This window comes from Lucilia sericata, unplaced genomic scaffold (assembly GCF_015586225.1).
Source record: "Lucilia sericata isolate MDLA Ls3-8-SP2 unplaced genomic scaffold, ASM1558622v1 Contig001010F_arrow, whole genome shotgun sequence".
Classification (NCBI taxonomy): domain Eukaryota; kingdom Metazoa; phylum Arthropoda; class Insecta; order Diptera; family Calliphoridae; genus Lucilia; species Lucilia sericata.
In genome coordinates, this window is record NW_023994992.1 from 46,212 (window position 1) to 60,826 (window position 14,615).

The 14,615-nt window shown below is 30.1% G+C and overlaps 2 protein-coding genes across 2 annotated transcripts; one reads left to right on the top strand and one right to left on the bottom strand.

Moving 5' to 3' along the window:
* Window positions 1-257: 257 nt before the first annotated feature.
* LOC119609593 (bicaudal D-related protein homolog) lies at window positions 258-6,645 on the top strand (the record flags this gene model as incomplete). The annotated part of the gene is given in 9 exon segments (XM_037964439.1): window positions 258-380; window positions 2,775-2,948; window positions 3,014-3,202; window positions 3,541-3,606; window positions 3,791-3,971; window positions 4,088-4,356; window positions 4,424-4,682; window positions 5,461-5,522; window positions 5,524-6,645. Coding segments are annotated over 9 exon segments (1,419 nt in total), but the record flags the coding sequence as incomplete, so codon positions are not given.
* Window positions 6,646-8,237: 1,592 nt separating this feature from the next.
* On the bottom strand, window positions 8,238-13,192 carry LOC119609592 (coiled-coil domain-containing protein 63). The gene is made up of 9 exons (XM_037964438.1): window positions 13,130-13,192; window positions 12,895-13,056; window positions 12,737-12,841; window positions 12,491-12,681; window positions 12,260-12,434; window positions 12,018-12,200; window positions 8,752-8,902; window positions 8,516-8,690; window positions 8,238-8,454 (listed from the first exon to the last, which is right to left on the bottom strand). Exons 1-9 carry the CDS (start codon window positions 13,190-13,192, stop codon window positions 8,238-8,240), a joined length of 1,422 nt encoding a protein of 473 aa, XP_037820366.1.
* Between the last annotated feature and the right edge of the window lie 1,423 nt (window positions 13,193-14,615).

The following is a 14,615-nucleotide window of genomic DNA, read 5'->3' on the forward strand; positions in this document are numbered from 1 at the left end:
TGATTAGTATTTGTAAACAATTAATAAATGAAAAAGAAAACGTGTTTAAATATTTATTTTTTTTATTTCTTTTATATATTTTGTTAATATGAAAGGTGACGTTATGCAGCCAGACACTTGAGTTATTATTAGTTAATTAAATACAATTTCTTTGTAATAATATTTTATTTAAAAATTTTAACAAATAAATCATATACATTATACATAAAAGAATTGTTAAATAATCTCTTATATTGTTTCTCTTTTATTTCGTTTAGAAATTGGAACAAGAAAAACATGTTTTACGACAAAAACTCGCAATTGCTGAAGAGGAAAGTGAACAAAGGGTGCTGGAAATACAAGCGGATTACAATGAACTTAAAGATAAATCACTGGCACAGGTAAGGAAATGATAAATAACATTAATTTTTTTTTGTTAAAAAAAAACTAATTTCTTCAAAAATTAGCAAAAATATACTATAACTGAACTAGAACTGAACACTGAACTAGAACTGAACACTGAACTAGAACTAAACACTGAACTAGAACTGAACACTGAACTAGAACTGAACTAAAACTGAACTAGAACTGAACTAGAACTGAACTAGAACTGAACTAGAACTGAACTACAACTGAACTAGAACTGAACTAGAACTGAACTAGAACTGAACTAGAACTGAACTACTGAACTAGAACTGAACTAGAACTGAACTAGAACTGAACTAGAACTAAACTAGAACTGAACTAGAACTGAACTAGAACTGAACTAGAACTGAACTAGAACTGAACTAGAACTGAACTAGAACTGAACTAGAACTGAACTAGAACTGAACTAGAACTGAACTAGAACTGAACTAGAACTGAACTAGAACTGAACTAGAACTGAACTAGAACTGAACTAGAACTGAACTAGAACTGAACTAGAACTGAACTAGAACTGAACTAGAACTGAACTAGAACTGAACTAGAACTGAACTAGAACTGAACTAGAACTGAACTAGAACTGAACTAGAACTGAACTAGAACTGAACTAGAACTGAACTAGAACTGAACTAGAACTGAACTAGAACTGAACTAGAACTGAACTAGAACTGAACTAGAACTGAACTAGAACTGAACTAGAACTGAACTAGAACTGAACTAGAACTGAACTAGAACTGAACTAGAACTGAACTAGAACTGAACTGGAACTGAACTAGAACTGAACTAGAACTGAACTAGAACTGAACTAGAACTGAACTAGAACTGAACTAGAACTGAACTAGAACTGAACTAGAACTGAACTAGAACTGAACTAAACTGAACTAGAACTGAACTAGAACTGAACTAGAACTGAACTAGAACTGAACTAGAACTGAACTAGAACTGAACTAGAACTAGAACTGAACTAGAACTGAACTAGAACTGAACTAGAACTGAACTAGAACTGAACTAGAACTGAACTGAACTAGAACTGAACTAGAACTGAACTAGAACTGAACTAGAACTGAACTAGAACTGAACTAGAACTGAACTAGAACTGAACTAGAACTGAACTAGAACTTGAACTAGAACTGAACTAGAACTGAACTAGTACTGAACTAGAACTGAACTAGAACTGAACTAGAACTGAACTAGAACTGAACTAGAACTGAACTAGAACTGAACTAGAACTGAACTAGAACTGAACTAGAACTGAAGTAGAACTGAACTAGAACTGAACTAGAACTGAACTAGAACTGAACTAGAACTGAACTAGAACTGAACTAGAACTGAACTAGAACTGAACTAGAACTGAACTAGAACTGAACTAGAACTGAACTAGAACTGAACTAGAACTGAACTAGAACTGAACTAGAACTGAACTAGAACTGAACTAGAACTGAACTAGAACTGAACCAGAACTGAACCAGAACTGAACTAGAACTGAACTAGAACTGAACTAGAACTGAACTAGAACTGAACTAGAACTGAACTAGAACTGAACTAGAACTGAACTAGAACTGAACTAGAACTGAACTAGAACTGAACTAGAACTGAACTAGAACTGAACTAGAACTGAACTAAACTGAACTAGAACTGAACTAGAACTGAACTAGAACTGAACTAGAACTGAACTAGAACTGAACTAGAACTGAACTAGAACTGAACTAGAACTGAACTAGAACTGAACTAGAACTGAACTAGAACTGAACTAGAACTGAACTAGAACTGAACTAGAACTGAACTAGAACTGAACTAGAACTGAACTGAACTAGAACTGAACTAGAACTGAACTAGAACTGAACTGAACTAGAACTGAACTAGAACTGAACTAGAACTGAACTAGAACTGAACTAGAACTGAACTAGAACTGAACTAGAACTGAACTAGAACTGAACTAGAACTGAACTAGAACTGAACTAGAACTGAACTAGAACTGAACTAGAACTGAACTAGAACTGAACTAGAACTGAACTAGAACTGAACTAGAACTGAACTAGAACTGAACTAGAACTGAACTAGAACTGAACTAGAACTGAACTAGAACTGAACTAGAACTGAACTAGAACTGAACTAGAACTGAACTAGAACTGAACTAGAACTGAACTAGAACTGAACTAGAACTGAACTAGAACTGAACTAGAACTGAACTAGAACTGAACTAGAACTGAACTAGAACTGAACTAGAACTGAACTAGAACTGAACTAGAACTGAACTAGAACTGAACTAGAACTGAACTAGAACTGAACTAGAACTGAACTAAAACTAAAGTAGAACTGAACTAGAATCGATAGGAAACTGAACTTATTGATAAAAACTTGTTTATTTTCAGGAAAACGCCTTACGTCAGGCGGAAAAAGAGAAAACCATGTTAATAGAAGAACTATCCAGTCAAAATTCTCGTTTAACCGAACAAATTCAAGAGGCTCATATTACGGAAATGAAGCTAATGTCACAAATTCAGGAATTAAAGGATCAATACTCCTACAGAAACAGTAGTTTACAGGTATGTTTAACAAAAATCCCCCAAAATTTTAAATATTAAATATTTTCTCGATAAATCTTTAACAGGAACATGTCAACAGTCTGGAATCCATAAAAACAGAATTAAATCTAACCACAGAAAAACGTCATGAGCTAGAGAAACGTTTGCAACAGGCTCGCGAAGAAAAGGAAAATATAAGTTCGGCTTTAGATGAGGCTTCAGATCGTATTCACATGCTGGAGAGGCATGCTCGGGAACAGGAAACAAAATTGGAGGTATTTATGAATAAATTGAAGTTGATAAAGTATTTTAAAGTAGACAACTTGTAGTGTTATCAGTTTTTTTTTAAGAATTGAAGTGATATTGTTGCCATTATCTTTTGCTTGAAATATTTCTGATTTCTGCGTTGTTGTTTTTAAAAAAGAAGTTGTTTATTTATCAAGAGAAAATAATAAAAAAATATATAGTTAATATTAATGTATTTGCTAAATTATTAACCCTTTAAAGGCGTTAGAATCTTATCTTCTATCTTAAAAGTAAAGCTTTTAACGAAATTTGCGATATTCCGTTTTCAAGTGAAATCTTTCTAATATTTTTCATTTCCCACTTTCAGACCACCTTGCAGGCTTTAGAAAGAGCCACTAGAGAAAATAATGTGCTCAGTGAGCGTTTGGGAGCGGTAAGTTATCTTAATTAAACAAAATTTTTAAAAAACACCAACTTATTCATGAAATTTTTTCCAAATTCTTTCTCAAACAAAATCTAATATTCAAAAAATTCTCTATAAAAATCCATTGCATACACAATTAACTCCAATTATACTTAAAAAAAAAACATTTCCATCACAAACTTTTTACTAAAAGGATAATTATTCTGGTTCCACCGGTAAAAAGTCCCTACAATTCGAAATGGAATGCGATGAAGATGAGGCTAGTTTCTCGGAAGATGGTAAACCCTCACAAATCTGGGTAGAGGCTCGTTCTGTGTATATACAATTAAAATCTCTGGTAGATTCTTTAAAAATTGGTCATGATGATGACTCAGGTAAGTTTCCAGAAAGCCCTTTTCCTTTTCTCTTATTGTTTTGCATGTTTATCTTTCGTTGTGTGTCAGTAGTTAGTATTTTATAACTTTGCCTTGTGATATTTGAAACCTTAAAGGTTTTACAGGTTTAAATTCGGACATATCATTGGATTTGGAATCTATGGATAATACCATCTCCACCAATGGCAATAGTGAGGGTGGTCATAATGCCATTAATTTCCGCCAGGGCATGTTGTCCGCCATGTCCGATGAGTTGACACGTTTATTGCTAAATCTCGATGCGGGCAATTTCAAAAAGATGCTGGATCAAACTAGAAATTTGGTTTTGGAACAGGAAGACGAAATTAAGAGATCTCATCAATTGATACAACAGCTAGAAGCTAAGGTTGGTATCACTTTCCCTACCCGCAATATATAAAACAGAGAAATTCAATACTATCTTGCTTTTTCAGTTGGCTGTCACCGACGTTGAATTAACCAATGTCAAGGAGGAAAGAGATCAAGCCCGTGGTGATTTGGTCGACACCACCGATCGTGATGAATTATTGGCTAAAGCCCAAAAAGAACGTGATAATGCTACTGAAAGACGCACCAAGGCTGAAGTTGAATTGGCCAAGACACGTGTGGAACTCATGCAGGCCAATTCTCAATTATTGGAATCTATCCAACAAAAGGTGGAATTATCACAACAATTGGAACAGTGGCAGGTTAGTTTGAAAATCTGTATAAATAAAGTTTAAATTATATTTAAACTTTTTCTGTTCTAGTTATTTCCCAATTCTAGTTCTGTTCTAGTTCTAGTTCTGTTCTAGTTCTGTTCTAGTTCTGTTCTAGTTCTGTTCTAGTTCTGTTCTAGTTCTGTTCTAGTTCTGTTCTAGTTCTGTTCTAGTTCTGTTCTAGTTCTGTTCTAGTTCTGTTCTAGTTCTGTTCTAGTTCTGTTCTAGTTCTGTTCTAGTTCTGTTCTAGTTCTATTCTAGTTCTGTTCTAGTTCTGTTCTAGTTCTGTTCTAGTTCTATTCTAGTTCTAGTTCTGTTCTAGTTCTAGTTCTAGTTCTGTTCTAGTTCTGTTCTAGTTCTGTTCTAGTTCTGTTCTAGTTCTGTTCTAGTTCTGTTCTAGTTCTGTTCTAGTTCTGTTCTAGTTCTGTTCTAGTTCTGTTCTAGTTCTGTTCTAGTTTGTCTAGTTCTGTTCTAGTTCTGTTCTAGTTCTGTTCTAGTTCTGTTCTAGTTCTGTTCTAGTTCTGTTCTAGTTTGTTCTAGTTCTGTTATAGTTCTGTTCTAGTTGTTCTAGTCGTTCTGTTCTAGTTCTGTCAGTTTTTTAGTTCTGTTCTAGTTCGTTCTGTTCTAGCTGTTAGTTTTTTATTCTTTCATGTTCTATAAGTTTGGTTCTGTTTCTCTGCAAGTTCTGGAGTCTGTTCTAGTTCTGTTCTAGTTCTAGGCTTTTAAAATTAATTTTTTATTCCATTTTATAAATTTGGTTGTTTCTCTTCCAGAGGACATGCAATACTCATTGAAGGAGCAAATGCGCTCGAAATGATTAACCAATCGTAACAGTGCAAACAGCGGAACCTCAACAAACCAGTGCTGCTGCTAATTTAGCCAAACGTTGGTCCAACTATAAACTCTGGAGCCTCTTTCAAACGGTAATCTAATAACATTGAAATGGTGGCGCTATGCGTCTATAATTTTAATAATGTAAAAGCTTTTAATTAATTTTATATACAATATACTTATACTTATTTTTATTTTTATTTTTATTATTATTTTTTAATTTGTATAAACACAATTACATATTTTTATGACAATTCTTTTTAAAATTAAGTACTTAAACAAAAGAAGAAAAAACTGACAGACAAGCAGACATATTTATATAGTAATATTAATTATTAATTAAATATTTTGTAAATTTTAACTGAGTGAGTTGGAAGGAGAAAAAGTGTAACCTTGCAAAAATTGGGTTTTTAAGGAAAAACAAAAACAAAATATTTAACTAAATATAACTAAAAAATGTACCTTTTTTGTAATTTAAAATCAAAACTTATAAAATTTTTAAACAAGAAGAAGTTTTAATAATTATAAGAAATTTAATAAAAATATTAGAAAATTTTGGGTTTTGATTTTATTAAAATTTTATAATTGATTTTTTTTTAATATTATTTTTTAACAAATTAGAAAACATTAAGTGAAACATTAACGCTTTTTTATGTATGTATTAAAAATTTTATATTTTTTAAATTAAGTTTTTAATTAAAAAGTAAAAAAAGTAAAAAAATAATGAGACAAGAAGAGAAACAATACGATGTTTTCAAATAGAACTTTTTGGATTTTGTTTAAAACTGAACAATTTTTATTAAACTTTAGGAAGAGATTTCGAGAGTCCGAGTTATCGAAATATCTAAAGTGAATATAAAATTTGTTTAAAGAGGGTTAAAGAGGATCCAAACGTTCATAAATAACTATGTATGTTATTTAAATTTTCTCATATTTTGTTATTTTTTATTTTAACTTAATAATATGCCTTATATTAATCTCTTTTTTTATATTAATTTTAAAATAACTTAAAAGTACTTAAAACAAAATTTCTAAAAAATCAAAAAAAAAAAACGTTGTAGCACAACATATCGCTTAAAAAATTCTCGTTAAGTTTATTTAAAAAACTACACTAAAATGTTAGAAAATTAAAAAAAAAAAGAAATTCTAAAAGAATTTTTTTAAAAAAAAAAAACCTTTCAAAAAACAAGTTATTTTTAAAACAACAACAACTACTAAAAGATTTATATAAAAATTTAAACAAAAACAAAACATATTTTTTAATAACTTAAATAAGTTAGAATTAAGTAAAGCACGAAATCAAAGCAAAGATTTTTTTTAAACTAAAATAATAAAAAAAATGTTAAACAAAAACTTAAATTATATAAAGAAAAACATAAAATAATTTCATTTTTTTAGAACAAAAAAAGCTTTAATTTCACCTACTTGCCTTAATTCTGACAATGAAGCAAAAACAAATGAAAATGACACTTAATATTTAAAATAAAATATAAAAAAAAAACAAAAACTAACTTTTAATTAATTAATTTGTAAAGTAAATGTTATATAAATATTTAATAATAATAATAATAATAACAACTACCTTTAAACAAAAAATTATAATAAAACAATTTATTTAGTATAAAATGTATTTATTCTTTGTTATTATTTAGTGATTCAGTTCCAGTACTGCTGTAGCTCAGTTTTAGTTCAGTACTAGTTCAGTTCTAGTTAAGTTCTAGTTCAGTTCTAGTTCAGTTCTAGTTCAGTTCTAGTTCAGTTCTAGTTCAGTTCTAGTTCAGTTCTAGTTCAGTTCTAGTTCAGTTCTAGTTCAGTTCTAGTTCAGTTCTAGTTCAGTTCTAGTTCAGTTCTAGTTCAGTTCTAGTTCAGTTCTAGTTCAGTTCTAGTTCAGTTCTAGTTCAGTTATAGTTCAGTTGTGGTTCAGTTGTGGTTCAGTTCTAGTTCAGTTCTAGTTCAGTTCTAGTTCAGTTCTAGTTCAGTTCTAGTTCAGTTCTAGTTCAGTTCTAGTTCAGTTCTAGTTCAGTTCTAGTTCAGTTCTAGTTCAGTTCTAGTTCAGTTCTAGTTCAGTTCTAGTTCAGTTCTAGTTCAGTTCTAGTTCAGTTCTAGTTCAGTTCTAGTTCAGTTCTAGTTCAGTTCTAGTTCAGTTCTAGTTCAGTTCTAGTTCAGTTCTAGTTCAGTTCTAGTTCAGTTCTAGTTCAGTTCAGTTCTAGTTCAGTTCTAGTTCAGTTCTAGTTCAGTTCTAGTTCAGTTCTAGTTCAGTTCTAGTTCAGTTCTAGTTCAGTTCTAGTTCAGTTCTAGTTAAGTTCTAGTTCAGTTCTAGTTCAGTTCTAGTTCAGTTCTAGTTCAGTTCTAGTTCAGTTCTAGTTCAGTTCTAGTTCAGTTCTAGTTCAGTTCTAGTTCAGTTCTAGTTCAGTTCTAGTTCAGTTCTAGTTCAGTTCTAGTTCAGTTCTAGTTCAGTTCTAGTTCAGTTCTAGTTCTGTTCTAGTTCTGTTCTAGTTCAGTTCTAGTTCTGTTCTAGTTCTGTTCTAGTTCTGTTCTAGTTCAGTTCTAGTTCTGTTCTAGTTCTGTTCTAGTTCTGTTCTGTTCTAGATTTAGTTTTAGTTCTTTTTTAGTTCTTTTCTAGATCAAGTCCTAATTCTGTTTTAGTTCAATTCTAGTCAGTTCCGTTCTTTCAGCTGTTGTTGAGTGCTTGTTTAGTTTTGGTTCAGTTGTAGTTCCGTTATTTTTTTGTTTTAGCCGATTCTTTAATATTAAATTTGGGTATCCGATCCTTCTTAGCTAAAATTTTGTTAGAAGAATCCTCAATATTTATACCATTTATAATAGTGTTGATACGTTTCTCTATAACGCCTATAAACAGTTTAACATTATGCGAGGTCATAGAGGTTTTCGAGGAGAGCACATTTAATATGGGAGCATCATCACAAGATAGTTGTCTGCGAATGAAGGTGATAATATTAAAATTTGTATACATTTTTTAAATTATTTACAAAATACTTGAATATATCCGATATTCCCAATAACATTTGTTGCAAACGCAGCTCTAAGATGCGCAACTTTTCCTTGGCTTCGTTATTTTGCAATTCAGCCTTTTCCAGCTGTTCATTGAGGTAATCCAAAGCTTCAGTTTTCTGTAGGGTTTCCTTTTCCAGTAGCTCAGCTTTTTGGCGTTCTATGCAATTAATAGTAACAGTGTTTAACTTTTCTTAATAGTAAATTTCTTCTTTACTTACCTATTTCATCCGATAACTCCTGAGTGGTATCATTTAATACCTCTACCTCATGACTCAATTCATTGACATAACTGAACAGAGCAAAATTTTCCTCTTCCTGTCTTTTAAACTGAACAGTTAACTTTTGAGTATCCGATTCCTGATAAAGTTCCTATAAGATAAAAAGAAGTCAAACTTGAGGAGGCGTGGCAAGAATTTGTTATTGTATCTAAAAGTTCAATTCCTAATATATATTAAAGCCAAATTTCAGCTTAAAAACTTTGAAAACCTAGAAGCTGTAGCTAATTGAATTTTGGTAGCTAAAGGCAAACAGTGGGCGGAAGTTGTTAATTGCAGATTCGGTATTTTGTTTATAACTTGGTAAATATATAACATACCAAGATAATTTTGGTACCAGAGGAAAGAGTGGAAATTCAGCTTTAACATGGCTTCATACTTAAAGCCCAATGCCACGCCCTCTTCTTACTTGAACGTTGTATATTTATAATTCATTATTAAGAAAGGAAAAAAGGGCGTGGCATATAATTTTTTTCTAAAATCCAAAACTACATTTCCTTCTTTACCTAAATGCCAAATTCCATTAAAAAAGCTTTAAAATTGTAGAAGTTATTTAAAGTTAAACTTTTGTTTGTGAAACCCATAAATTTTGAGTTGCAAAAACAGCCAATCGAGAAATACTAGGGCAACAGAACTGAACAGCAAGTAAATTTTTGTATATGATTTTTGGTTTTTTGTTAATAACTTTTAAATTTCTTAATATTATGATGAAATTCTTTTTGTAATGGATAGTCTGGAATATGGGCTATCTCATGGCTTACAATTTTACAACCAATGCCACGCCTCTTTTTATATATAAAGCGTTTTATTATTAAAATCGGAATAACTCTCAAAGTTAAGGGTTTAGCAGAAAATGTTCTCCATAAATACAAAGTTCAATTCTTATTTTATGTTTATGCAAAATTTTACTTAAAAAGCTTATGAAATATGAAAGCTGTAGCGAGTTGAACTTTGCTATTCAAAAGCGAAAGGTGGGCGTTAAATTGATGAAAACTGTTTTTTGTTTTTTTTTTTAATAACTTTTAAGTTATAAGATATTTTGAAGAAATTCTTTTTGCTGTGAATAGATTGGAATATGTACTTTCTTGTATTTGTAACATAATTTACACAGACAAGCCCATTTCAGACGTGCCATTTGTATAAAGTGATGTATAATAAAAATCTTATAACTTTGAAAGTAAAACTTCTAGCAAAATTAGTTTTTCATTTATAACAAGTTCAATTCTTATTTAATCATCAAGCAAAATCTCATTAAAAAAACTTTAGAAATGTAAAAGCTGTAGCTTTATGAACTTTAGTATTCAAAAGCCATAAAGGACTTTAAATTGATTAAAACACTATTAAGGTTTTTTATTAAAAAATCCTTTGTTATACAAGATATTTTGATGATTTCTTAACCATTGAAAAGGGCGGAATTTTAGCTTTATTATGCTATAAAGGTTTAATGCTTACCGCCACGCCTTCTTTTTGTTGAAAGGTTATTTGTTATAAATAATAGTAAGTTAGAATTTTAAGTAAAAAAGAGGCGTGTCAAAAAATGATTTATACAAATTAAAAGCTGAACTCCTAATTTATGTTTAAGTCAATTTTCAGCTTAAAAGCTTTTAAAACCTAAAAGCTATAGCTAATTGAATATTGGTATCTGAAAGTAAAAAGTGGGCGGTAGAGTGTAATTGCAATTTTGGTATTTTGTTAATAAATCTGTTAATATAAAAGATAACAAAATAATTTTGGTGCCAGAGGAAAGAGGGGAAATTTTGCGTTAATACGGTTTTATATTTAACGCCCACTGTCACGCCCTCTTCTTACATTAACGTTGTATATTAATAATTCATAATTGACTGGGGGAAAAAAGGCGTGGCACATAATTTTTTTCCAAAATCTAAAACTACATTTCCTGCTTTACCCAAATGCCTAATTTCATTTAAAAAGCTTTAGAAATGTAGAAGTTATTTAAAGTTAAACTTTTGTTTCTGAAACCACAAATTTTTGAGTTGCAAAAATAGCCAATCGAAAACTACTAGGTCAACAGAACTGAATAGCAAGCAAATTTTTGAATATGATTTTTGGTTTTTTGTTAATAACTTTAAAGCTATTAAATATTTTAAAGAAATTCTTTTTGCTGTGGATAGAGTGGAATTTGGTCCTACTTATAGTTTAAAATTTTACATCATATGCCACGCCCCTTTTCGTTTATAAAGTTATTTATATTTAAAATTCGAATAACTTAAAAAGTATTAAGTCTAGGTAATTATTTCTTTCATTAGTAAAAAGTTCAATTCTTGGTGGAGGTCTATAGGAAATTTCAGCTTAAAAGCTTTTGAAATGTGAAAGTTGTAGCGTGTTAAAATTTGTTGTTTAAAAGCTTAAAGTGGGCGAAAATTTGGCAAAAATACTTTGATGGTTTTTTGTTAATAACTTTATTAATATGACAGCTAGAATAATTATTTTTTCACTAAAGGAAAGAGTGATAATTCAGCTTTATTATGGCTTATGCTTTTTACATCCAATGCCACGCCCCTTTTCAATAAACTGTGATTTATTATAAAAATCTTATTTTTAAGAGGAAGTAGGGGGCGTTACATAATTTTTGTTTCATAGGTATAAAATTCAAGTCTTGTTTTATGCCGGTGACAAATTTCAGCCTAAAAGCTTTTAAATTATGAAAGCTTTAGCATAATGAACTTTTTTATCTAAAAACTAAAAGTGGGCGAAAATTTAGAAAATTACTTTTATGGTTTTTTGTTAATAACTTTGTAAATATGACAGCTAGAAAGCTGATTTTTTCACTAATATAAAGAAGGCATATTCAGCTTTGTAATGGCTTATGGCTTTTAAAAGTCTCGCTATGCCTTCTTTTTAAATTTTGATTTATTATAAAGCTATTATTTCATAAGACGGAAAAAGCTTTTTATAAATAAATAGTGCAAGACTTGTTATAGGAAGTCTTTCTCTGATCAGCTAACTGTAATATTTTATATATAAAATCTTTCTCTACCCGATTAAAAGACAATTTTCTGTAGAAAAACCTTTCTCTCCGAAACTTTAAGAAGCTTATCTTTATAAAACTTTTATCTTTCAAGCTAGAAGAAAAATTTTTACAAAAATGTTTTCTCTCTGTTTTAGAGAACATTTAAATAAATTCTCTCTTAACTTAGAAGAAAGTTTTTTATATAGAAAATCTTGCTTGATAATAATAATCAAATTACCTTCATTCTATCAATTATTTCTTTATATTCCGCCAGTTGTCTCTCGAAAGCCTCCTTTTGTGCCAATTTCTTATCACTTTCTCGTTGTTCCAATTCCGGATTGAGACGTTTTTGTCCTTTAATATCAAAGAATTTTTGTAATTTGGCATCATGTTCCAGACGTCTTTGCATTTCACGCATTTCCTAATGATACAAGAACAAATATTGGAAAAAAGTATTTCGAAATATTAGAGAAATTCTACCTGTATATGCATAATTTTATCATTTTCATTGCGATCTTTTAAAACCTGCAGCTTATTACACAATTCCTCACGCTGATCATAAGCCAAAGTAGACTGATCGATCAAGTCCATTATATACTTCTTACCCTCGTTGAATTGAGTCACCATAGATTGCCACATTTCGTTGAAATTGGCTCTAAATTAGAAATTTTCTTAAAAATTATCCAAAACTTTAAATTTTATATATCTAACCTATCCTGCAGCATATGATTAATAGAGTCCCTCAATTTTGAATTCTCAGTCAACACATCACTGCATTTCTTATTCACCACATCTAAACGATTCTCCAGTTTGACCACGCTCTTTTGTACCTTACATATAGTGTCCTTATAACAACTATCGGGTACCTCCAGTTTACGCAAACCATCTATTTCTTTTTCCATCTAAAAGGAAAATTGAAATTAATAAGAAAAAAGTCCTCCTCGCCAATAAATCTACCTTTTTTATATGACCCTCTAATTCCCATAGATTTATACGCTCACTGGCTAAAATACGTTGCACCTCAGCCTCTTGATTTTGTAAATATATTAGTTTTTTCTCCTTCTGCAAAAGAAATCAATTCAAAATTTGGGGTTTAAAACTTTCATTTCCCTTACAGTAACATTTTTCTTGGCGTGAGTTCCTCCTTCCAAAGTATTAATTTCATTGGTCAACTGTTTGTGCTCCTGCTGCAACACGCTGATAATATGATTTTGTTTTTTCAATTGTTTGGTTTTATAGTCCAATAAACTTCTTAACTCCAATTGTAAAGTTCTCAACTTTAAAAAGAAAACAATTTTGAATAAGAAATTCCAAAATAAAAATCACATTTTGTGTTTTTTCCCCACCAACCTGTCTTTGTAAACGTTGTAATTCAGCATTGGCAGATTCTTCCAATTCTGTTTGTCCATTCATTATAGGAATTAAACATAACTTTTATTTAATTTTTAAAAAAATCCTAATTTTTCTGGGCTTTTTTAATAAAACAGAATGAAAAACAATTTCTTGTTGTCTTGGCAACCTTGTTGATACTATAAAACATAGTGGCAGCGCTTTTAAAACAAAATAACGGTATCTCCTTTATCTCATTCTTATAAAATATAAAATTTGTCTTTATATCATTCATATTTAATAAGATTTTTAGTCAAAAATCCAACATTTTAACAAAAAAACTTTAAAATCTTATCATTTGCTCTTTCATATGAGATCATAAAGTTTAATACTTTACAGCTTCCTGATTTTAAAAGGTTCTAAGCTGAAATTTGCTATGGAAATTAAAAAAGAATGAAACTTTTTATTTATTAAAGAAAAATTTTGCCACGCCTCCTTTTTCTCCCTTAAATGTAAAATTTTGATAATAAATCTTAATGTTAAAAAGAAGGCGTGGCATTGGGTAAAAAATATATAAGCCTTAACAAAGCTACAATTCCCCTCATTCCATTAATGCAAAAATTATCCTTCTAGCTCTCATATTAACAAAGTTATTAACAATTAACCATTAAACAAATTTTACCAAATTTCCGTCCATTTTGAGCTTTTAAACAGCAAACTTTAACACGCTGCAACTTTAACATGTCAAAAGCTTTTAAGCTAAAATTCACCATAAACATAAAACGAGAATTAGATTTAACATTTATGAAAAAAATAATTTTATACATCTTTTACTTTCTATGCTATTCAAATTTTAAATATAAATAACATTATACACAAAAAGGGGCGTGGCATTTTTCTCTAAATTTCACATCATAAGGAAGCGCATATTCCAATCTATCCATCCCAAAAAGAATTTCATTGAAATATTATGTATATTGAAAGTTATTAACAAAAAACCAAAAATCATATACAAAAATTTACTTGCTGTTCAGTTCTGTTGACCTAGTAGTTTTCGATTGGCTGTTTTTGCAACTCAAAAATTTGTGGTTTCAGAAACAAAAGTTTAACTGGAAATAACTTCTACAATTTTAAAGCTTTTTTAATGAAATTTGGCATTTAGGTAAAGAAGGAAATGTAGTTTTGGATTTTAGAAAAAAATTATATGCCACGTCCATTTTTCCTCTCTTAATTATGAATTATTAATATACAACGTAAACGTAAGAAGAGGGCGTGGCAGTGGGCGTTAAATATAAAACCGTATTAACGCAAAATTTCCCCTCTTTTCTCTGGCACCAAAATTATTTTGTTATCTTTTATATTAACAGAGTTATTAACAAAATTGCAATTACACTCTACCGCCCACTTTTTACTTTCTGATACCAATATTCAATTAGCTATAGCATTTAGGTTTTAAAAGCTTTTAAGCTGAAAATTGACTTAAACATAAATTAGGAATTCAGCTTTT

What these genes read in the sequence shown, in the direction of transcription:
- LOC119609592 (XM_037964438.1), bottom strand. Translation starts at nt 13,192, where the DNA reads ATGAATGGACAAACAGAATTGGAAGAATCTGCCAATGCTGAATTACAA. An exon ending in TACAACGTTTACAAAGACAG is followed by an intron (nt 13,057 to 13,129) that starts GTTGGTGGGGAA and finishes TTCTTTTTAAAG; the next exon opens with TTGAGAACTTTACAATTGGA. An exon ending in ATAAAATTATGCATATACAG is followed by an intron (nt 12,201 to 12,259) that starts GTAGAATTTCTC and finishes TTGTATCATTAG; the next exon opens with GAAATGCGTGAAATGCAAAG.